At 51.2% G+C, this 23960-nt stretch overlaps 2 protein-coding genes across 4 annotated transcripts in view; both read right to left on the bottom strand.

Annotated features, from left to right (window-relative positions):
• Positions 1-23960, bottom strand: part of LOC123747267 (protein SSUH2 homolog) — a 411115-nt gene that overhangs the window by 85642 nt on the left and 301513 nt on the right. The gene's annotated exons all lie outside the window — the stretch shown is intronic.
• LOC138359898 (fibrous sheath CABYR-binding protein-like) lies at positions 651-8013 on the bottom strand. Its single transcript, XM_069319721.1, has 2 exons — positions 7939-8013; positions 651-1919 (listed from the first exon to the last, which is right to left on the bottom strand). The coding sequence occupies exons 1-2, from the start codon at positions 8011-8013 to the stop codon at positions 651-653; spliced, it is 1344 nt and encodes a 447-aa protein (XP_069175822.1).

Genomic DNA, 23960 nt, shown 5'->3' with positions numbered 1-23960 from the left:
AGACGCCGAAGGATTTTTTTAATGATGACGTGTGAGTTTTGGAAATGACGGAGATATATATATATTTTTTTTAGGTGGTTGGTGATTTCAGGTTGGAGGAGGAGATGACTGGTGCTTGTGGAAGATGGCCGTAATCTTGGCAAATGTCGAACAATTTTTCAGGTTAAAAAGACAATTGAAGAAGATGAGATAAAAGCGGATTGTACAGGGAGTGGAGGAGTACTACACAGGGAGTGGGGGGGGAGTACTACACAGGGAGTGGAGGAGTACTACACAGGGAGTGGGGGGGGGGGAGTACTACACAGGGAGTGGAGGGGGGGGGAGTACTACACAGGGAGTGGGGGGGGGGGGAGTACTACACAGGGAGTGGGGGGGGGGGAGTACTACACAGGGAGTGGAGGAGTACTACACAGGGAGTGGGGGGGGGAGTACTACACAGGGAGTGGGGGGGGGGAGTACTACACAGGGAGTGGGGGGGGGGGAGTACTACACAGGGAGTGGGGGGGGGAGTACTACACAGGGAGTGGAGGAGTACTACACAGGGAGTGGGGGGGGAGTACTACACAGGGAGTGGGGGGAGTACTACACAGGGAGTGGGGGGAGTACTACACAGGGAGTGGAGGAGTACTACACAGGGAGCGGGGGGTGTACTACACGGCCTGGGGAGCCTCGGCCTGGGGAGCCTCGGCCTGGGGAGCCTCGGCCTGGGGAGCCTCGACCTGGGGAGCCTCGACCTGGGGAGCCTCGACCTGGGGAGCCTCGACCTGGGGAGCCTCGGCCTGGGGAGCCTCGGCCTGGGGAGCCTCGGCCTGGGGAGCCTCGGCCTGGGGAGCCTCGGCCTGGGGAGCCTCGACCTGGGGAGCCTCGGCCTGGGGAGCCTCGGCCTGGGGAGCCTCGGCCTGGGGAGCCTCGACCTGGGGAGCCTCGACCTGGGGAGCCTCGGCCTGGGGAGCCTCGGCCTGGGGAGCCTCGGCCTGGGGAGCCTCGGCCTGGGGAGCCTCGGCCTGGGGAGCCTCGGCCTGGGGAGCCTCGACCTGGGGAGCCTCGACCTGGGGAGCCTCGGCCTGGGGAGCCTCGGCCTGGGGAGCCTCGGCCTGGGGAGCCTCGGCCTGGGGAGCCTCGGCCTGGGGAGCCTCGGCCTGGGGAGCCTCGGCCTGGGGAGCCTCGGCCTGGGGAGCCTCGGCCTGGGGAGCCTCGGCCTGGGGAGCCTCGGCCTGGGGAGCCTCGACCTGGGGAGCCTCGGCCTGGGGAGCCTCGGCCTGGGGAGCCTCGACCTGGGGAGCCTCGACCTGGGGAGCCTCGACCTGGGGAGCCTCGGCCTGGGGAGCCTCGGCCTGGGGAGCCTCGGCCTGGGGAGCCTCGGCCTGGGGAGCCTCGGCCTGGGGAGCCTCGGCCTGGGGAGCCTCGGCCTGGGGAGCCTCGGCCTGGGGAGCCTCGGCCTGGGGAGCCTCGGCCTGGGGAGCCTCGGCCTGGGGAGCCTCGTCCTGGGGAGCCTCGGCCTGGGGAGCCTCGGCCTGGGGAGCCTCGGCCTGGGGAGCCTCGGGCTGGGGAGCCTCGGCCTGGGGAGCCTCGGCCTGGGGAGCCTCGGCCTGGGGAGCCTCGGCCTGGGGAGCCTCGGCCTGGGGAGCCTCGGCCTGGGGAGCCTCGGCCTGGGGAGCCTCGGCCTGGGGAGCCTCGGCCTGGGGAGCCTCGGCCTGGGGAGCCTCGGCCTGGGGAGCCTCGACCTGGGGAGCCTCGGCCTGGGGAGCCTCGGCCTGGGGAGCCTCGGCCTGGGGAGCCTCGGCCTGGGGAGCCTCGGCCTGGGGAGCCTCGGCCTGGGGAGCCTCGGCCTGGGGAGCCTCGACCTGGGGAGCCTCGACCTGGGGAGCCTCGGCCTGGGGAGCCTCGGCCTGGGGAGCCTCGGCCTGGGGAGCCTCGGCCTGGGGAGCCTCAGTCACGTAAAGACAAGGTGGAAAAAATCTTTTTGAAGATTAAGTCGTTTACGCGTCCATGGAAAATATCTCTCCGGGAAGTGGTTAAATTCCTTCGCTCTGCAGGTGGTGGCAGGTGGTGGCAGGTGGTGGCAGGTGGTGGCAGGTATGGTGGCAGGTGGTGGCAGGTATGGTGGCAGGTGGTGGCAGGCGGTGGCAGGTGGTGGCAGGTGGTGGCAGGTATGGTGGCAGGTATGGTGGCAGGTGGTGGCAGGTGGTGGCAGGTGGTGGCAGGCGGTGGCAGGTGATGGCAGGTGGTGGCAGGTGATGGCAGGTGATGGCAGGTGGTGGCAGGTGGTGGCAGGTGGTGGCAGGTGGTGGCAGGCGGTGGCAGGTGATGGCAGGTGGTGGCAGGTGATGGCAGGTGATGGCAGGTGGTGGCAGGTGGTGGCAGGTGGTGGCAGGTGGTGGCAGGTGGTGGCAGGTGGTGGCAGGTGGTGGCAGGTGGTGGCAGGTGGTGGCAGGTGGTGGCAGGCGGTGGCAGGTGATGGCAGGTGGTGGCAGGTGATGGCAGGTGATGGCAGGTGGTGGCAGGTGATGGCAGGTGGTGGCAGGTGGTGGCAGGTGGTGGCAGGTGGTGGCAGGTGATGGCAGGTGGTGGCAGGCGGTGGCAGGTGGTGGCAGGTGGTGGCAGGCGGTGGCAGGTATGGTGGCAGGCGGTGGCAGAGATGATGACAGGTGGTGGCAGGTATGGTGGCAGGCGGTGGCAGAGATGATGACAGGTGGTGGCAGGTATGGTGTCAGGTATGGTGGCAGGTATGGTGGCAGGCGGTGGCAGGTATGGTGGCAGGTATGGTGTCAGGTATGGTGGCAGGTATGGTGGCAGGCGGTGGCAGGTATGGTGGCAGGTATGGTGGCAGGTATGGTGGCAGGCGGTGGCAGGTATGGTGGCAGGTATGGTGGCAGGCGGTGGCAGGTATGGTGGCAGGCGGTGGCAGGTATGATGGCAGGTGGTGGCAGAGATGATGACAGGTGGTGGCAGAGATGATGACAGGTGGTGGCAGGTATGGTGGCAGGTATGGTGGCAGGTATGGTGGCAGGCGGTGGCAGGTATGGTGGCAGGCGGTGGCAGGTATGGTGGCAGGCGGTGTCAGAGATGATGACAGGTGGTGGCAGGTATGGTGGCAGGCGGTGGCAGGTATGGTGGCAGGCGGTGGCAGGTATGGTGGCAGGTGGTGGCAGAGATGATGACAGGTGGTGGCAGGTATGGTGGCAGGCGGTGGCAGGTATGGTGGCAGGCGGTGGCAGAGATGATGACAGGTGGTGGCAGGTATGGTGGCAGGTATGGTGGCAGGTGGTGGCAGAGATGATGACAGGTGGTGGCAGGTATGGTGGCAGGTATGGTGGCAGGCGGTGGCAGAGATGATGACAGGTGGTGGCAGGTATGGTGGCAGGTATGGTGGCAGGCGGTGGCAGAGATGATGACAGGTGGTGGCAGCGGAAAAGGCAGAAAATAGAACAATTGAAAATTAAGAGAAAGTGCAGGATAGCATCAAGAATCAGGCAGCACAATCGCGTCAGAGCCACACGAGGAACTACCCCCGCACCCTGTACGAGCGACCAGCTGGAGAGCTCCGAAAGACGCACTCCTAGAAGCCACCTCCACTCACACCTTCAAGAGCCCGTGAAGCACAACAATCAAAAGTCAAAAGATGAACACAATATATCAGGTACTAAACGATAATATACCTTGGTTATACTCAAGAGTCATACTCCACATTTATATATTTATTTACATATGATATGTGGTCACACTCGACATTTGTCAGTGGGAAGCAAGCAGTGGGAGATAGACAACCTCGCCTTTGACACCACACAACCTACACTAGGGCTAGAAGAAGGTAGAACTAGCCTAAGTTACTCTATCCTTTTGAGATGTGTATCTTGCAGGCGATGAGTCACAATAACGTGGCTAAAGTAAGTTGACCAGACCACACACTAGAAGGTAAAGGGACGACAACGTTTCGGTCCGTCCTGGACCATTCTCAAGTCGACTGACATTCTCACAAATCTACTTGAGAATGGTCCAGGACGGACCGAAACGTCGTCGTCGTCCCCTCACCTTCCAGTGTGTGGTCTGGTCATGTGTATCTTATTGTCTCAATAAATTTGCTTGAACCCCACCCAGGGGTACCACTCCCCCTCTCCCCTCACCCCAGTGGCCAAATCCCGCTCTTATTTACTAACAAAATCCGCATAATATACTGAGCACGTTTTCTTAAGAGCAGTGAGAGACGCCGAACACTCCTAGCTTAATACCCGCTGAGCGCTTGGGGGGAAGGAAAGAAACAATGTTATACCTGGTAATTGCCTCAAGATGGAGGTGTGAGGCTTGGATGCTGCGTACTCTCCCCCTGGGCATCACATCCCCCAGCTTAAGAAGCCATTTGTCTTCAGTCAAGAGCATGTAAACATGTTTTCCAATTCCTCAAAGTGAAAACACACCAGAACTGCCTAGTACTGACTTGGCTTATTGTCTTTGCCAGAGTATATGCACAATATATATATATATATATTATATATATATATATATATATATGCACCAATGATCACAAAAACACTGATCCAAGTATGCAGAATAACCACATGTGAAAAATAGAAAATGCTTAACGCGTTTTCGGCTAATTCGCCATCATCAGAGCAAAGAAGAATCAAAGTAGAATCTACTTTGCCCTGATGAAGGCGAATTAGCCGAAAACACGTTAAGCATTTTCTATTTTTCACATGTGGTTATTCTGCATATTATATATATATATATATATATATATATATATATATATATATATATATATATATATATATATATAACGTATAACGAGGAAGGGAAACTAAAACACTAAACTGCTTGAGCACTTTCGTGTTAATCAACACATCTTCACAAGTATGAACAACAGAACACTGTGGAGGGAAATATATACGCAGGAAAAGGGAGGTTACATATGAGGCGGAGAAAACCAAAAAAGATCTTTGTAATACACATTAGTTGTAGGAAGTGACATGTATTGGTCAAGAGTCCTTCTGTAGTGTCACCTTGTTCTTGATCTTCCAGGAATCCTTGTTATAAAGACCTGGGGATTCCACCTCAAAAGTAGCCTTTCTTTTCCTGGTTATGTATTTCCCTTCTCAGTGTTGTGTGTTCATCCTTCTGAAGATGTTTGGATTAACAAGAAAGAGCTTCAGTAATTTCTTGTTTCACACACACACACACACACACACACACACACACACACACACACACACACACACACACACACACACACACACACACACACACACACACCTACCTGTGTTTAGCAAACTAGTAACTAGCTAAACACAGATGCCGAAGAAATATAAGAAAATTCACTTTCGCAAACAGAGTGGTACACGGTTGGAACAAGTTAGGCGAGAAGGGGGTTGTAATAGGGAAATCAAACCCTGTAATAATCGGTTGTGAGCCCACTGCGCTACGGCTGACCAAGTGTGACAGCAAAACACGTGACCTGACAGACTAGAACTTGACAGACTAGAACTTGACCGATGAGGAACACCGTGAGAAACACACTACACAGAAGCCTACACGGAGAGCCAATCACGCAACAGAAGTGTCGACCAATCCGGCACCGCCTCATATCTACAGCCAATAAAGAAAATACACAAAAAAGTTAAGGCACTGGCCAATCGCAATAAGGACAAGGAGGTGCGCGCACCAATAAGGACAAGGAGGTGCGCGCACCAATAAAATACGCAGGCGATTTTTTTTTTTCATTATTAGCGAGGAAGATAATTCAGTATCGGCCAGGTGGAGTGAGGGGGGGGGGGGCTGGGGGAGTGAGGGGGGCTGGGGAGGGGGAGTGAGGGGGGGCTAGGGAGTGAAGGGGGGGGGGCTGGGGAGTGAGGGGGGCTGGGGGAGTGAGGGGGGGGCTGGGGGAGTGAGGGGGGGGCTGGGGGAGTGAGGAGAAGAAGGAGAGGAGGAACAAGACGACGGGAAGAAGGGAAGTAGAGACAACGAACAAAGTTTGGAAAAGTAATATGGAAGAAAGAAGAACGGGAGAAAGGCACCAGGAAGGAGGAAAAAAAATTAAGAAAAAAATGCAGTTTACACGAAGAACCGTACATAACAGAAAGCCAGGGAGTGCAACCCGTTCTCGCACTTTCTTACAGTCAATATTGACTTACTAAATAAGTGCATATGTGACATACTAATTTATTGTGAATATTTTAGTTTACCTTGAAAAGCTTTATAGAAAACACCGACCTTACCTAACCTTCTTAGTATGTTAAGATAAGCATCTTATTGCTTCGTAATTACAATTATTACTTAACCAATTATAGGTATAGGTTAAGTAATAATTGTAATTACGAAGCAATAAGATGCTTATCTTAACATACTAAGAAGGTTAGGTGAGGTCGGTGTTTTCTATGAAGCTTTTCAAGGTAAACTAAAATATTCACAATAAATTAGTATGTCACATTTGCACTTATTAAATAAGTCAATATTGACTATAAGAAAGTGTGAGAACGGGTTGTAGGGAGAACCTCAGAACAGCCAGGGGAGAGAACCAGACAGCACTCAGGGCAATAACTAGGGTCGAAACACCGTAGCCAATAGTCACGAGGAAGGAAATAACCGGCAGGGAAGAAAAGATAGTCTGAAGCAGGCTACAAGTGAGGTGAAGTTGTGAGGGGGACATCACTCCTGGGCCGGACAGTGCCCCGGCAGGAGGGAGACATCACTCCTGGGCCGGACAGTGCCCCGGCAGGAGGGGGGACATCACTCCTGGGCCGGACAGTGCCCCGGCAGGAGGCTGGACTAACCCAAGCGGACCAACCATAATCGCAGAGATTATACCAAAATCCTAACTGAACCAACCACAACAAGAACCTGTCCCTAACCGCGGCAAAATCCTCCCCCTCCTCAACCACCCACCAGCGGAGGAGAGCGTCGGAGAGACCACTACCACCACAAAGTTATGGTTGACCGGAAGGCTCAGGTAAGCAGAGTTACTCCTGGTACAAGCAACAGCATCATCATCAGCAGCATCATCAGCAACAGCAGCATCATCAGCAACAGCACTGACAGGAAGAGCATCCAGTACCTCTCTCTCCTCTCCCGGTCCAGCACGTGAGAGGTTGAGGTATATAGGGGCGTGGAACACTCTTCTCCTCGACCCTCTCACACACACCCGCGCGGTATGTTATGGTCTACTGCCCAAGATGCTCACGCAAATACACACACAAGATCATTTGCATTCACACACGCCCCTTATTCGATTCTGACCACGCCTCTAGCCACGCCCCTCACAGTGTCTTGACCACAGTGTCTTGACCTAGTAATAACGATCAGGAGCAAAGTAATAACCTGTCTGTGTATATGGGTAGACAGACATCTACCGTCTGTCTGTGTACAGAGAGGTAGAGCCCACAACATAACAAAGGTCAGCGATGATGGTCAATAAAAACTAGTTATTGGACGAACATTTATATTGTGGCAAGCTGAACAGGACCGCAAGGACAGTTTTATCTGTGGTCTCATCTTGGGGAGACTGGACCACAGGCTCGGAAGGCCTCTCTGGCACTCACACTCTTCACACATAATCAAACTGATCTCTTTGCTAAAATGGATCTGCCATAGAAGGCGTTGGTGTCGTGTCAACTCCCCACCCTCACCCCGATACACTTCCCACCTCTACTCTGTAGTGACACAATACTTTGCTTCTGTACTCAAAGTTCCTCACCGCATGCTCACATTTTCCCTTAACTTTAATACCCGGTAAGTTTTACTCAACATTTATATTTCAAGGTGACGTGATCGACGCGGCATGCTTTGTGTAAGCCTTTCAGTGCTCTCGTTTATTTTTATAATGGATCATTTAAGAGTTTATAACCTCGCCTCCCTGAGGTGTGGGACGACTAGCACTATGCCAGGCCATGTCTGGGGGGACCGCTGGAGCTGTGGACGCAGACAGCCTCCAGGCGTCCGCATTACTGACTGCTCGAGGTTCTCGGGAACATAATGGGCAATGTAGACCTCATCACCGGTAACAAGCTTCGTGCGGAACATGGCCACGGTCGGCCCTCCTGCGGTCAGGACCATCATGGGAAGTCTTCACAAGTTTGATCTTCATGTGGAGTGCCAGTATTACGGGCACTCGCCCCGCAAGAAAACTTTCCCATCCCCGAAGGATCAGGCCGGATTCCGTGCACAGGTGGTCTAAACGGCAGTGTAGCGCTGGCTGTGCATCGGGGACCCGGGCACACCTCATCTTTCTGGATTGTCAGAAAGCCTCCGGCACTGTGCCGCGCGAGGCACTACTCTCCACACAAGAGAAACGGCCGCAGCCAGCCTCCCAAACACGCCGCCTGCATCGCCATGAATGCTAACTTGGATGACGGGAAGGACTCCTTCTCGGGATGGAGCGAGTCACTCACTCCGAAAAATGCCTATGGACTTTGGCCAAGTAAATACACGTTGACGTAGAGTTGGGTGCCACGCCAGGGAGGGGGGGGACACACACAAGCATAGTAGCACAGGAGAAGTGTCCCAAATATAGTAGAGAATTAAGGGGAGGCAGCTTGCTACATCAGAGACAAAGACTTGAGAGTAGACGGTACCCCAAGCCAGAGTTGACGTAACCCCCCAAGCCAGAGTTGACGTAACCCCCCAAGCCAGAGTTGACGTAACCCCCCCAAGCCAGAGTTGACGTAACCCCCAAACCACACAAGTGTATCTAGTAAATCTCACTAGTGTGAGAGCCAGAGAGAGAGCCAGAGAGAGCCAGAGAGAGCCAGAGAGAGAGCCAGAGAGAGAGAGCCAGAGAGAGAGAGCCAGAAAGAGAGAGCCAGAGAGAGCCAGAGAGAGCCAGAGAGAGCCAGAGAGCCAGAGAGAGCCAGAGAGAGAGAGAGATAGAGCCAGAGATAGAGCCAGAGAGAGAGAGATAGAGCCAGAGAGAGAGCCAGAGAGAGAGAGAAGAGTGGTCTGAGGGTGCGTCTCCCTCACAAACATGCAGACACAAATGACAGACACCGCCTGGTCCACCTGAATACACAATGTATTAACCGAGTGTCTGAACCTTGAACCCTGCGTGCTCGCCACCACGCACGCGCGCGCGCACACACACACACACACACACACACACACACACACACACGCGCGCACGCGCCAAGCACTATGTTGTTTTACTTGGTGGAGCATGCGTGTGTGGCCGTGAGATAGCGTATGTGGTGAGAAGTGTGGTCATGTAGGCGGCATCATCACTATGTAGGTCAGTGATGCCAGCTCGGCAGTGAGGTGTCCCTGGCCAGTGTTGCCATAAGAAAGTTAGGCCACAGACCCAACTCCTAATGTTCTCCAGTGGCTTTACCGGCCTCCCTCTCATCTGTGTTGGTGGTGGGTGTGGTGGTGGGGTGTGGTGGTGGGGTGTGGTGGTGGTGGGTGTGGTGGGGGTGGGTGTGGTGGTGGTTGTGGGTGTAGTGTGGTGGGTGTGGTGGTGGTGGGGCGTGGTGGTGGTGGTGGGTGGGTGTGGTGGTGGGGCGTGGTGGTGGTGGGGCGTGGTGGTGGGCCTGGTGGGTGTGTTGGTGCTGGGTGTGGTGGGCGTGGTGGTGCTGGGTGTGGTGGGCGTGGTGGTGGTGGGTGTGGTGGTGGGGCGTGGTGGTGGTGGTGTAACGCACCATAGAGGGTTGCCATCTGAGGGTTGCTGGCCCCACCAGGAGCAGGAAGCATAGCAGCAGTTGACCTACACAGAGGGAACACTCCCTCACACCAAACGGTATACCTTTAATATATATTTAGATGGGCACCTGGCTGTGTCCGGGACCTCTCTCCCCTCCTCCCCCTCTCTTATCCCCCTCTCCTCCTCTCCATCTTCCCTCGACTCCTCCTGCATCTCCCACCACCATCACCACCCCTCCACCTTTCTCCCCCAATCTCTCCTTCCATCTCCCTAACCTAATCTTTTCTCTCTCTATGAACATGCAAATATAAAAAAATACATTTTTTTATGCAACCTTTTAATAATTTAGATAAAGAAACGTTGTAGTTACGTTGTCAGCTGGGCTGTCATGAGTTAAAAGCTGTTGAAAAGTTCTCTGGGAAACTAAACATCTTTTCAGACTTCATTGGAGTCACCAGGATTAGGGATAGGAGCTGATCGTTCTTAAAAAGAGAGTCACTTTAGTTTATCCCAATTGGTTTGTGAAAGGCCCATACCGCTCATGTGTCATAATAAAAAGTTGGGTGAGGCTCTCCACGAGCTTCAGACAGACAACAACAACTCATCCTCCTACAATGATAGTACTTATAATAACTATTTTGACTATAGTAGCAGTGTGTAGTGTTGGACCAACCCAAAGTTGACTTCTGTATTACCAATTTGGACTAACAAACTACTTTTTTTTTAACCACAAAATAAACTAAACTATTAACAATCATAGGCCTAATACACACTATCTTAGACCTAATACAGTAACAATAATAATAATATGAATTATATTATATATATATATATATATATATATATATATATATATATATATATATATATATATATATATATATATATATATACATACATATATATATATATATACATACATATATATATATATATACATACATATATATATATATATACATACATATATATATATATATATATATATATATATATATATATATATATATATATGCGCGCTATTATAGGCCTATGAATATTTAAGTGTGATTTCATATGTAATATTATATATGAAACAGAAGTTGGACCACAAGTGAAGCTGGACCACAAGTGAAGCTGGACCACAAGTGAAGCTGGGCCACCAAGAACACCAGATATAATGAAAAATCGATGAGACATGACCTACCACAGCCTGATTGTTCAGGCATTACCTGGTTCACTCTTGGCCCTCCGTGGGCCCTCCGTGGGCCCTCCGTGGCCCACCGTGGCCCACCGTGGCCCACACCAGGTAATGGAAGCATCCAATTCTGCTTCTCTATTCCTCTCACAATGCCCCCTTTCCCTCCATCCCATCCCCCTTCCTTTCCCCTCCACGCTTCCCTCCCACATCACCCCCCCCCTCCCTCCATCACGCTCTTCACTCCCCTTCCCCCCCACTCCCCCCACCACCTGTCACCCCTCCTCCAGTGTGATCACGTCAAACTATCCTCCCCCCACCCGTCTGTACCCCCTCCCACATCCTCTCTCACCCTCCTCTCTCTCTCTATCCATCACTCCCTCTCTCTCCTCTCCTCACCCCCCCCCTCCCCTCCCTATCCCAGCCACCCAAGTCACCTATCCCAGCCCGGCGGCCACGCCCAACACCCCGGCCTCCACCCCACAAACCCCCCCCTCCCTATACTCCGCCCAAACATGACCTACTGAACCGCCTCGCCCCACACCTGCTACACCTGACCACATCTACGAGGCTGGGATACACCTGGTGCAACATTTGTAATGCTGATGCCACACCCGCTGCCTCAAGCCAGCTACACATGTGCCTGTCTGGCACGGTTGTGTCCACGCTGGGGGACACACCTGCTACTCTACTACTACTCTCACACATACACACCTGAAAATAAGCTTACATTTTTGTGGAGGAATATCGACCAGAAGAGCTGCGGGAGAGTAGGAACTGAGGAGCAGGTGAGAGAGAGAGAGAGGGGGGGGGTGAAGGAGGGAGAGGGAGGTAGAGAGAACGGAACGAAACGGAACGGAACGGGGAGGGGGGGAGAGCGCCAAGCCATTACGACTATATAGCAGTGGGAAAGAGTCAGAGGGGGGGGGGGGGAGAGAGAGAGAGGGAGAGAGTGAGAGAGAAGGGGAAGGGGAAGGAGCCATGTTAAGAGCGCAGTAAAGTGTGGTAGTGGACCAAGATCCCCCCCAAACACCACCACTACCACCAGCTGTCACTCCACACTCTACCAACCACCATCACCAACTAGCCCAACCACCACAACAACTATCCTATATTTATCACTCATAGCCATCACAAGTATTCAGTCCTCTCAGAAATATTTTAGGAGGAAGGGCTGGGGGGAAGGGCTGGGGGGAAGGGCTGGGGGGGGGGGGACATCCCCCCGGTCACTCCTCACAACACACCCGCGGTCACTCCTCACAACACACCCGCGGTCATTCCTCACAACACCCGCGGTCACTCCTCACAACACCCCCGGTCACTCCTCACAACAAAACCTCTGTGCAAGAAAGGATTATGTAATACTCACGGGATTGATCACAAGCGATCAATAGCATTCAACGAACCCGGTGGCCGCCCTGCTACCCCCTCCCTCACCTCTCCCTGGGGTGGGAGAAGTCTCCCTCAACCCCCTAACCTCTCCCTGGGGTGGGAGAAGTCTCCCTCAACCCCCTAACCTCTCCCTGGGGTGGGAGAAGTCTCCCTCAACCCCTAACTTCTCCCTGGGGTGGGGGAAGTCTCCCTCAACCCCCTAACCTCTCCCTGGGGTGGGGGAAGTCTCCCTCAACCCCCTAACCTCTCCCTGGGGTGGAGGAGGGGCAATATTCCTGAATTTGTGGACGTGAAAGTACTGTGGGGGGCAGCAGAGGAGGTGGAATTAGTAGGGGGCTAACTAGTGAGGGTGAGAGAGTGAGAGAGAGAGAGAGAGAGAGAGAGAGAGAGAGAGAGAGAGAGAGACAGAGAGAGACAGAGAGAGACAGAGAGAGACAGAGAGAGACAGAGAGAGAGAGACAGAGAGAGACAGACAGAGAGAGAGAGAGACAGAGAGAGAGACAGAGAATGGTGGATACCGTTCTCATTGTTGAAGAAGACAGATATAGTTCCACCCCACAATAGGCACAGCCGATCAATGGTGGACAGCTTCACACCGGTCCCTGGCTGTCAATCACTGGACAATGTCCGTAGACATTAATCTCCTGACAAATGGTATACTTTGTTGCTATCATTGACTGCCCTATGATCTATTGTTGAAGCTTCCCATTACACGGCACCAGTAGCTGGATTAATATTATTTACGCGTTGTGTATGCATTATATATACACCGACGTCGAACTTTGCAATAGGTGAAGTATCGTATAGTTTTCGGGAAATGCTACAAGTAATGGAACCTATATCCACATGCCTCAAATTATACAAATTACAAATTAATACAAAATTACAAATTATACAAATTAAGATACAAATTATCTTTGTATTTGGCCTCTTAGATTCGTTGTCAATGACGTGTGTGTGTGTGTGTGTGTGTGTGTGTGTGTGTGTGTGTGTGTGTGTGTGTGTGTGTGTGTGTGTGTGTGTGTGTGTGTGTGTGTTTACTAGTTGTGTTTTTGCGGGGGTTGAGCTTTGCTCTTTCGGCCCGCCTCTCAACTGTCAATCAACTGTTTACTAACTACTTTTTTTTTTCATTTTTTTCCCCACACCACACACACACACACACACACACCCCAGGAAGCAGCCCGTTACAGCTGACTAACTCCCAGGTACCTATTTACTGCTAGGTAACAGGGGCACTTAGGGTGAAAGAAACTTTGCCCATTTGTTTCTGCCTCGTGCGGGAATCGAACCCGCGCCACAGAATTACGAATCCTGCGCGCTATCCACCAGGCTATGAGGCCCGTGTGTGTGTGTGTGTGTGTGTGTGTGTGTGTGCGCGCACGCGCGCGCCTACGTACTCGCTTATTTATCCTCGTAAAGTTATGTTTGCAGGGTTGAACATGGTTGTTAAGCCTTTCCATCATCATTACTTCAATACAATGACGGCTTTCACTTGTTTTTAGTATCATACTTACAATTATAACCCTTTCGAACTGCTCTTAACAACTTCCTCATGTAATTCTTTCTAGTCATTTACGACTATTGACAGCGTTCCTACTCGCACCTTGTCTGTTTTTTAAGGTTTCTGAATTGTATCCCTTTATTCTGCTATTACTCATTTTTAACATTAATTCTTAAATATACTTTCTAAATTCCGTTTAGTATCTTGAACGCCGTTATCATGTGTGTGTCCTATTCCGTCTCATTTTGGCGAGGTTCAGTTACCTCAGTGTTTCTTCATACCTCAGTTCCTTTAACTCAGGAACAGGCTTTGTTGCATATAATTCGACCAGTTCTGGTTTCGTCTCGTTCTTTTAAAGGTAAGAGTTCCATGTTGGAGCGGCATTCTTCAGAGAGGGTCTCACAATGGATATATACACAACGGTTGGAAGGGATCTTTGTCCAGGTTTTTGAAGGTTAACTGGACGTTTGCCAGTTTGGCACTCGCTGCTGTCGTTATTCTCGTGATGTGTGCTGCTCGATATCGAGTTATGTCCACTCTTAATTTTTATCATTTGCTTGTATTTACTATCTCTGTCTGCAGAAATGAGCTATTTAGTTCTTGGACTCCGCCTGTCTATCAAATCTATTTTCCTCTATGTCTGCTACATATATTTCTCTCTAATACACGCGCGTACACGCACATTCCCAGGAAGCAGCCCGTAGAAGCTGTCTTCCAGGTACCTATTTACTGCAAGGTGAACAGGTTCAAGAGGTGTGAAAGAAACTCCGCTAATTTGTTTCCGCCTCCGCCGGGAATTGAACCCGGGTCATTAGGATTACGACCCCAGAGCGCTATCCACTCAGCCGCAAAGCCCCGTTCTGTGTGTGTGTGTGTGTGTGTGTGTGTGTGTGTGTGTGTGTGTGTGTGTGTGTGTGTGTGTGTGTGTGTGTCTGTGTCTGTGTCTCTGTCTGTCTGTCTGTCTCGGAGCGGGGTGACGAGTGTTTCTGTAATTACCCAAATTAATTTCGTTGTACAAATCTACGGGATTGACTAGCCAGAGTTCACTATCTCCGGTACAGCGAGGAGCATCTTGCTATGGTGACCACTGTGCAACAAAGCTCTCGGTACTAACATATTGCCTGTCGTCTTGCAATAGTGATCATGGTGCATCATGCCTCATTATAGCGTAAAGAGCCACATGACACTCATACTAGTATGATGATCGCTGCCCCAAGGGGCCTGACAGCTGAGTGGACAGCGCTTCGGATTCCTAGTCCTAAGGTTCAGAGTTCGATCCCCGGTGGAGGCGGAAACAAATAGGCAGAGTTTCTTTCACCCTGATGCTCCTTTTACCTAGCAGTAAATAGGTACCTGGGAGTTAGACAGCTGCTACAGGCTACTTCTTGAATGTGTGCAACAAAAAGAAGGCGAGGTCGAGGACCGGGCCGCAGGGACGCTAAGCCCCGAAATCATCTCAAGATAACCTCAAGAAGAGATGAACCCTATCTTACTTCTCTTACTTTTTATAAAAAAAGTTCATGGGGGATTATGTTCATATCTCTAATGAAACTGTAAACAAAGAGCTGTTATCTTACATCATCTGAAGTCTGTCCCTAGATAGCATTTTTTTTGGCAAATCTTTATTTATTAACGATTATGAATAATGGAAATATAATTGTAAGGTAAGGTAATTATCAGAAGGAAATATGCAATTACGACTTAATGCCTGGTGCCACTACCATGACCAGTGCCACCACCATGATCAGTGCCACCACCATGATCAGGGCCACCACCATGATCAGTGCCACCACCATGACCTGTGCCACCACCACGATCAGTGCCACCACTGATCATGGTGGCACTGATCATGCCACCACCATGACCGGTGGTGGCATGACCTGTGCCACCACCATGACCAGTGCCCTAGGAATTGTTATTAATTTTGCAGGAAGTTATCTGTGTTTCGGAAGGCACCACGTCAAGATAACAGCACCAACGGTAGGCAGCGTGTCAAGATAACAGCGCCAACGGTAGGCAGCGTGTCAAGATAACAACGCCAACGGTAGACAGCGTATCAAGATAACAACGCCAACGGGAGGCAGCGTGTCAAGATAACAACGCCAACGGTAGGCAGCGTGTCAAGATATCAGCACCAATGGGAGGCAGCGTGTCAAGATAACAGGACCAACGGTAAGGACGGGGCATTATGCACCAGGAAGAGGAGCGGGCCTTATTGTATGTTTGAATTGCTAAACAACATTACCAACAGGTGGCGCCTGGGTGACCGGTATGGGGGGGAGAGAGGTTAGGGGGTAGGGAGAGGGGAGGGAGAGGGGGGGGAGAGGGGGAGAGAAGGGGAGGGGGGAAAGAGAGAGAGAGGCACTTGCATTCACCAAACACAATCTCCATCACTATAAAATTATTATCGTGACTATAAAACCCATATATTATTTACAAAAGACCTTTCCTTAACAAAAATGGCTCACCCTAAGGGAAGCAGGACATGTGTATGTGTGTTTGTTGTTTATGAGCGAGGTTTAAATTTGATGCGTCTGAGGGAGGGAACGGGGGGAACGTGCGCGCGCGCGCGCGCGCGTGTGTGTGTGTGTGTGTGTGTGTGTGTGTGTGTGTGTGTGTGTGTACTCACCTATATGTACTCACCTATATGTGCTTGCAGGATCGAGCATTGACTCTTGGATCCCGCCTTTCGAGCATCGGTTGTTTACAGCAATGACTCCTGTCCCATTTCCCTATCATACCTGGTTTTAAAATTATGAATAGTATTTGCTTCCACAACCTGTTCCTGAAGTGCATTCCATTTCCCCACTACTCTCACGCTAAAAGAAAACTTCCTTACATCTCTGTGACTCATCTGAGTTTCAAGCTTCCATCCATGTCCTCTCGTTCTGTTACTATTCCGTGTGAACATTTCGTCTATGTCCACTCTGTCAATTCCTCTGAGTATCTTATACGTTCCTATCATGTCCCCCCTCTCCCTTCTTCTTTCTAGTGTCGTAAGGCACAGTTCCCTCAGGCGCTCTTCATACCCCATCCCTCGTAGCTCTGGGACGAGTCTCGTTGCAAACCTCTGAACCTTTTCCAGTTTCATTATATGCTTCTTCAGATGGGGACTCCATGATGAGGCGGCATACTCTAAGACTGGCCTTACGTAGGCAGTGTAAAGCGCCCTAAATGCCTCCTTACTTAGGTTTCTGAATGATGTTCTAACTTTTGCCAGTGTAGAGTACGCTGCTGTCGTTATCCTATTAATATGTGCCTCAGGAGATAGATTAGGTGTTACGTCCACCCCCAGGTCTCTTTCACGCGTCGTTACAGGTAGGCTGTTCCCCTTCATTGTGTACTGTCCCTTTGGTCTCCTATCTCCTAGTCCCATTTCCATAACTTTACATTTGCTCGTGTTGAATTCTAGTAGCCATTTCTCTGACCATCTCTGCAATCTGTTCAGGTCCTCTTGGAGGATCCTGCAATCCTCATCTGTCACAACTCTTCTCATCAACTTTGCATCATCCGCAAACATCGACATGTAGGACTCTACGCCTGTAAACATGTCGTTAACATATACAAGAAATAGAATTGGTCCCAGCACCGATCCTTGTGGTACTCCACTTGTTACTGTTCGCCAGTCCGACTTCTCGCCCCTTACCGTAACTCTTTGGCTCCTTCCTGTTAGGTAGTTCTTTATCCATTCTAGGACCTTTCCCCCCACCCCCGCCTGCCTCTCGAGCTTGAACAGCAGTCTCATGTGCGGTACTGTATCAAAGGCTTTTTGGCAGTCCAGAAATATGCAGTCTGCCCAACCATCTCTGTCCTGTCTTATCCTCGTTATTTTATCATAGAATTCCAGAAGGTTTGTTAGGCACGATTTCCCTGTCCAGAACCCATGTTGATGTTTGTTCACAAACCTAATGTTCTCCAGGTGTGCAACCAGTCGTAGCCTAATTATTCTTTCCAGTATTTTACAGGGGATGCTTGTCAGTGATACAGGTCTGTAGTTAAGTGCCTCCTCCCTATCTCCTTTCTTGAAGATCGGCACGACATTTGCCTTCTTCCAGCAACTGGGCAATTCTCCTGACATAAGTGACTCATTAAAGATCATTGCCAGAGGCACGCTGAGGGCCTGTGCTGCTTCTTTTAGTATCCACGGTGATACTTTGTCTGGTCCAACTGCTTTAGTTGCATCTAGAGTTGTCAACTGTTTCATTACCTCCTCTGCTGTCACCTCTATATCTGATAGTCTTTCATCTAGGGTAACCCCTTCCAACAATGGGAGCTGCTCAGGCTCGGTAGTGAACACTCCATGGAAACTGGCATTCAGTGCCTCGCAGATTTCCTTGTCACTTTCAGTATATGCCCCCTCTGTCTTCCTTAGTCTTGTCACTTGGTCGTTCACCGACATTTTTCTTCTTATATGACTGTGTAGTAACTTAGGTTGTTTTTTCGCTTTGATTGCAATATCGTTCTCATAGTCCCTTTCCGATGTTCGTCTTATGTTAATGTAATCGTTCCTAGCTCTGTTGTATCTGCTTCTGTTGTCCTCTGTTCTTTGTCTTCTGTACTTCCTCCACTCCCGCCTGCTGGCCATTTTTGCTTCCTGACACTGTCTATTAAACCATGGGTTATTATATTCCTTCTTATTTTTTCCCTTTACCGTTGGTATAAATCTCTCATAAATCTAAAGTGTGTGTGTGTGTGTGTGTGTGTGTGTGTGTGTGTGTGTGTGTGTGTATTCACCAAGTTGTATTCACCTAGTTGTGTTTGCGGGGGTTGAGCTTTGCTCTTTCGGCCCGCCTCTCAACTGTCAATCCACTGTTTACTAACTACTTTTTTTTCCCCACACCATACCACACACACACACACACACACACACACGCACACCAGGAAGCAGCCCGTGACAGCTGACTAACTCCCAGGTACCTATTTACTGCTAGGTAACAGGGGGTATTCAGGGTGAAAGAAACTGCTCATTTGTTTCTGCCTGGTGCGGGAATCGAACCCGCGCCACACAATTACGAGTCCTGCGCCCTATCCACCAGGCTACGAGGCCCCCTGTGTGTGTGTGTGTGTGTGTGTGTGTGTGTGTTGGTCTTATAGGAACCATAACTTCCCGTCTCATTAACCAGCTATCTGAGATGGTTTTTGAGATGTTATCTTCTAAAAAAAATAACAATAAGTAGATTCTTTTTCCACAACATACTCACAACCCCGGGGAAAAATGATCATTTTCAATTCCAAAGCGCAGCTTCCATTAACATGTCTCTCTCTCTCTGACACGACGGTCCTGGCGTCGGCAGAGTCGTTCTCTCGCCAAGGCTGAAGTGCTTTCTATACTTTTCCAAGTCTATTTCTCAATTAAAAATCTAAATTTCAGCTTCATAGCCCCTTTGTTTAAAAAAAATAACTAAAAACTATTCTCAAATCAACAGTGTACAATGAAGTGGGTTATAATATAGAAGAAATAGAGCGTAGTTTTATAAATGCAAAAGTTTTACTGGAATTACATTAGAAAAAAATTATTCAAGTGGAGACTTCAACGCGGGTAAAGCAGTGAGCCGCGATGAGAGAGAGGAGCTGGCCTGCGGTGCCCCGCTGTGGCTACCCTGGATACCTCGGTACCCTGGGGGACAGGTAGAACACGGGGGGATAGGTGGGGCTGTGGGGGATAGGTGGGGCTAGGGGGGAATAGGTGGGGCTGTGGGGGATAGGTGGGGCTGTGGGGGATAGGTGGGGCTAGGGGGATAGGTGGGGCTAGGGGGATAGGTGGGACTAGGGGGACATGAGGGGCTGGGAGGGATGGGGGGAAAGGCTGGGGTTTATTGGGAAGGTGGTCCGGGGTGGGGGAGGAGGGCAGGAATGACAAGTTTGTGTAACATGATTATTGGTGTCAGCAGAACCTCCACACTAGTTACCTCGCTCAGTGAGAATAATCATCATCTGTGCTGTCTTACACACACACACACACACACACACACACACACACACACACACACACACACACACACACACACACACACACACACACACACACACAGGCTCGTCCCGGAACTGAGACGAATGAGCTACGAGGAAAGGCTAAAGGAGCTGAACCTCACATCCCTGGAAAACAGAAGAGCAAGAGGAGACATGATAACCCCCCTACAAAATTCTCAGGGGAATTGACAGGGTGGACAAAGACAAACTCTTCAGCACGGGTGGGACACGAACAAGGGGACGCAGGTGGAAACGTAGTACCCAGATGAGCGACAGAGACATTAGAAAGAATTTTTTCAGTGTCAGAGTAGTTAATAAATGGAATGCATTAGGAAGTGATGTGGTGGAGGCTGACTCCATACACAGTTTCAAATGTAGATATGATAGAGCCCAGTAGGCTCAGGAATTTGTACACCAGTTGATTGACAGTTGAGAGGTGGGACCAAAGAGCCAAAGCTCAACCCCCGCAAGCACAATTAGGTGAGTACACACACACACACACACACCTTTTTTTGAATTGTCGGAAGCCTTTGACACATTACCGCATAAAAGGCTGGTACATAAGCTGGAGAGACGGGCAAGTGTAGCTGGTAAGGTGCTCCAGTGGATAAGGGAGTACCTAAGCAATAGGAACCAGAGAGTCTGAGAGGTGAGACCTCAGATTGGCGTGAAGTCACCAGTGGAGTCCCACAGGGCTCTGTACTCGGTCCTATTTTGTTTCTGATGTATGTAAATGATCTCCCGGAGGGTATAGATTCATTTCTCTCAATGTTTGCTGACGATGCCAAAATTATGAGAATAATTAAGACATAGGAGGACTGCTTGAGGCTTCAAGAAGACCTATACAAGCTGAAGGAATGGTCGAACAAATGGTTGTTAGAGATTAACCCAAGCAAATGTAATGTAATGAAGATAGGTGTAGGGAGCAGGAGGCCAGATATAAGGTATATGGGAGATGAAATTCTTCATGACTCAGAGAAAAAGACTTGGGGGTCGACATCACGCGAGACCTGTTCCCTGCAGCCCATATCAAGAGGATAACATCAGCAGCATATGCCAGGCTGGCCAACATAAGAACGGCATTCAGAAACGTGGGTAAGGAATCATTTAGAACTTTGTATACCACATATGTCAGGCCAATCCTGGAGTATGCAGCCCCAGCATGGAGTCCATATCTAGTCAAGGATAAGACTAAACTGGAAAAGGTTCAAAGGTTTGCCACCAGACAAATACCCGAGCTGAGAGGTACGAGCTACGAGGAGAGACTACGGGAATTAAATCTCACTTCGCTGGAAGACAGAAGAGTTAGGAGGAACATGATCACCACATTCAAGATTCTCAAGGGAATTGATAGGGTAGATAAAGACAGGCTATTTAAGACAAGGGGCACACGCACTAGGGGACACAGGTGGAAACTGAGTGCCCAAATGAGCCACAGATATATTAGAAAGAACGTTTTTAGTGTCAGAGTGGTTGACAAATGGAATGCATTAGGAAGTGATGTGGTGGAGACTGACTCCATACACAGTTTCAAGTGTAGATATGATAGAGCCCAGTAGGCTCAGGAACCTGTACACCTGTTGATTGACGGTTGAGAGGCGGGACCAAAGAGCTAGAGCTCAACCCCCGCAAACACAACTAGGTGAGTACAACTAGGTGAGTACACACACACACAGAAATAGGAGCATAATTGTAACCTGGAAACAAATGAGTCAGAAGAAAGGTTTGTAATCTAAAAGTTATAATTGAGTAGATCGTACTAGATCAGGAAGTTGCCACAGCCAATTCCACATACAATTTTAAATGTAAATACGATCAGGATGTGGTCAAAATAGTCAGTGCATAGAACTATCCAGCAATGTTGTCTTGTTTGACCTCAGACCTCACTAATTGGCAACTTCCTTGCGTGGGGGGTTATCAATCAGAAATTTACAGGTCATATCTCCTTGACCCTTGACCTCACCTGGAGTTTCAACACCTACACAATCATCTCACACTAATCATTGTTTTTGTATCAACATCAGTGCGTTTGCATTTATACAGCTGTTGTAGACTACATGAAGGTTTACAGTGTCCCGCCAGGTCTGAGTGATCCTCAGACCCCCCCGCCAGTGCTGGCCAAGTGTGGAGTGTTAAGAGGTCGTCCTCGAGAACATGGGAGCGGGTTAAGTGATTACAAATATTGAGGTCAGAAGTGTCTCATGACTGAACACTCCATGATGAAGAGTGGACGTTGAGGGGGTAGAGTGAGTAGGGGGGTAAGGTGGGCAGGGAGTAGAGGGGGCTAGGGGATAGAGGTGGGCAGTGGGTAGATGGGGGCAGGGAGTAGAGGGGACAGATTTAAAGTGCCAGAGTGAACGGGGGTATAAAGGACGGAGGGTAGAGTGGACGAGGGGGGGAGGTAGAGTAGACGAAGGGTAGAGTGGACCGTTGAGGGGGGGGGGGTAGAGTGGACCGTTGAGGGGGGGGGTAGAGTGGACCGTTGAGGGGGGGGGGGTAGAGTGGACGGGAGAGGGGAGGGGGGGAGCTAGAGAGGACGGGGGGGGGGGGAGCCGAACATACTCTACTCCAATAATGTTACCTCAGTGGATAATAAAATGTTTATCGGTAAACCGATGTTTAGTGGGCGTGTTTACTTGATCCCTTAGACTCTGATGACGGAGATAGAGCAGGTGGAGGGGCGCTGGCCGCTCCTGCTCTCCCTTCCTCCCTCCCTTACTCGCCCACCGCTGGTTAGAAGAGGCGCGGCCCACCCCCCTCACACTCGTGGCTCCTGGGCCCCACCCCCCCGTGGCTCCTGGGCCCCCCACCCCCCCGTGGCTCCTGGGCCCCCCACCCCCCCCCGTGGCTCCTGGCCCCACCCCTGTGGCTCCTGCCCCTACCCACCCGTGGCTCCTGGCCCCACCCCCCCGTGGCTCCTGGCCCCACCCCCCCGTGGCTCCTGGCCCCCCCCCCGTGGCTCCTGGCCCCACCCGCCCGTGGCTCCTGGCCCCACCCCCCCGTGGCTCCTGGCCCCAACCCCCCGTGGCTCCTGGCCCCACCCCCCCATGGCTCCTGGCCCCCCGTGGCTCCTACCCCCCCCCCCTAAAGACCTCCCTAACCCCCCCTCCCTCCCCATGTTCTATACAAAGGCCTACGCCAGCGAGTATTAGGCCTCGGATTGTTAAAAGAAGGTACGGTTAGGTCGTGTATTGATGCTGCTAATAAAAATATAAAGTTTCCAATTTGTCCAAAATCAATACTACTAGTAGTGGTGGTCTACTGTCTGTTGGTCCAGCACAACATATTGGTACTTTCGGGCACAAGGTTGATGTGAGTACTTTCATCTCAGGAGGATGGGCTGCAGTCCTTGGTCCACACGCCCCCACCCCACGGACCGGGTGGGTACCGGCGGGCGGGGGGCAGGTGGGTACTGCCGGGCGGGGGGATGGGGGGAGCAGGTGGGTACTGGCGGGGGGGAGCAGGTGGGTACTGGCGGGCGGGGCCAGGTGGGTACTGCCGGGCGGGGGGGCAGGTGGGTACTGGCGGACGGGGCCAGGTGGGTACTGCCAGACTCCTCACAACAGGCCACCAGCATCACGGTGTGAGATTCGCGCCAACTTTCCAGAGGCGGGAGGAGCAGCGCGCCCACGTTCCTGGTACATCCCAGGGTGCAGCATTTCTGCCCATCTATACACCAGGAAGAGCCCTTCGTAGGTACATCCTGGAAATCACGGATGAGCTCTTCCAGGTACCCGGTACACCTGGACGAGTCATCTCAGGTACCCGGTATACCTGGACGAGTCATCTCAGGTACCCGGTACACCTGGACGAGTCATCTCAGGTACCCGGTATACCTGGACGAGTCATCTCAGGTACCCGGTACACCTGGACGAGTCATCTCAGGTTCCCGGTACACCCTAGACAAGACGACTACTACGACGACTACGGTGACGACGACCTCCTCGTCCTCCCACCCCAGCTGGCTCCCCCTCTTATCTTCTCCCTCACTACTCTTATCTCTTGTGTGGCAACCTTTTAACACACGTGAGCACTTGTTGATACAACTCTTCACATATCGACGTATAATTATCATCAGCGGGCGCGCACGCGGACAGACAGACAGACAGACAGACAGACAGACAGACAGACAGACAGACAGACAGACAGACAGACAGACAGACAGACAGACAGACAGACAGACAGACAGACAGACAGAGACAGACAGACAGACAGACAGACAGACAGACAGACAGACAGACAGACAGACAGACAGACAGACAGACAGACAGACACACACACAGACAGACACACAGACA

The sequence above is a fragment of the Procambarus clarkii genome, chromosome 94 (assembly GCF_040958095.1).
Source record: "Procambarus clarkii isolate CNS0578487 chromosome 94, FALCON_Pclarkii_2.0, whole genome shotgun sequence".
Classification (NCBI taxonomy): Eukaryota; Metazoa; Arthropoda; class Malacostraca; order Decapoda; family Cambaridae; genus Procambarus; species Procambarus clarkii.
Note: the sequence above shows the minus strand (reverse complement) of the source record. Positions and strands in the feature narration are given on the sequence as shown.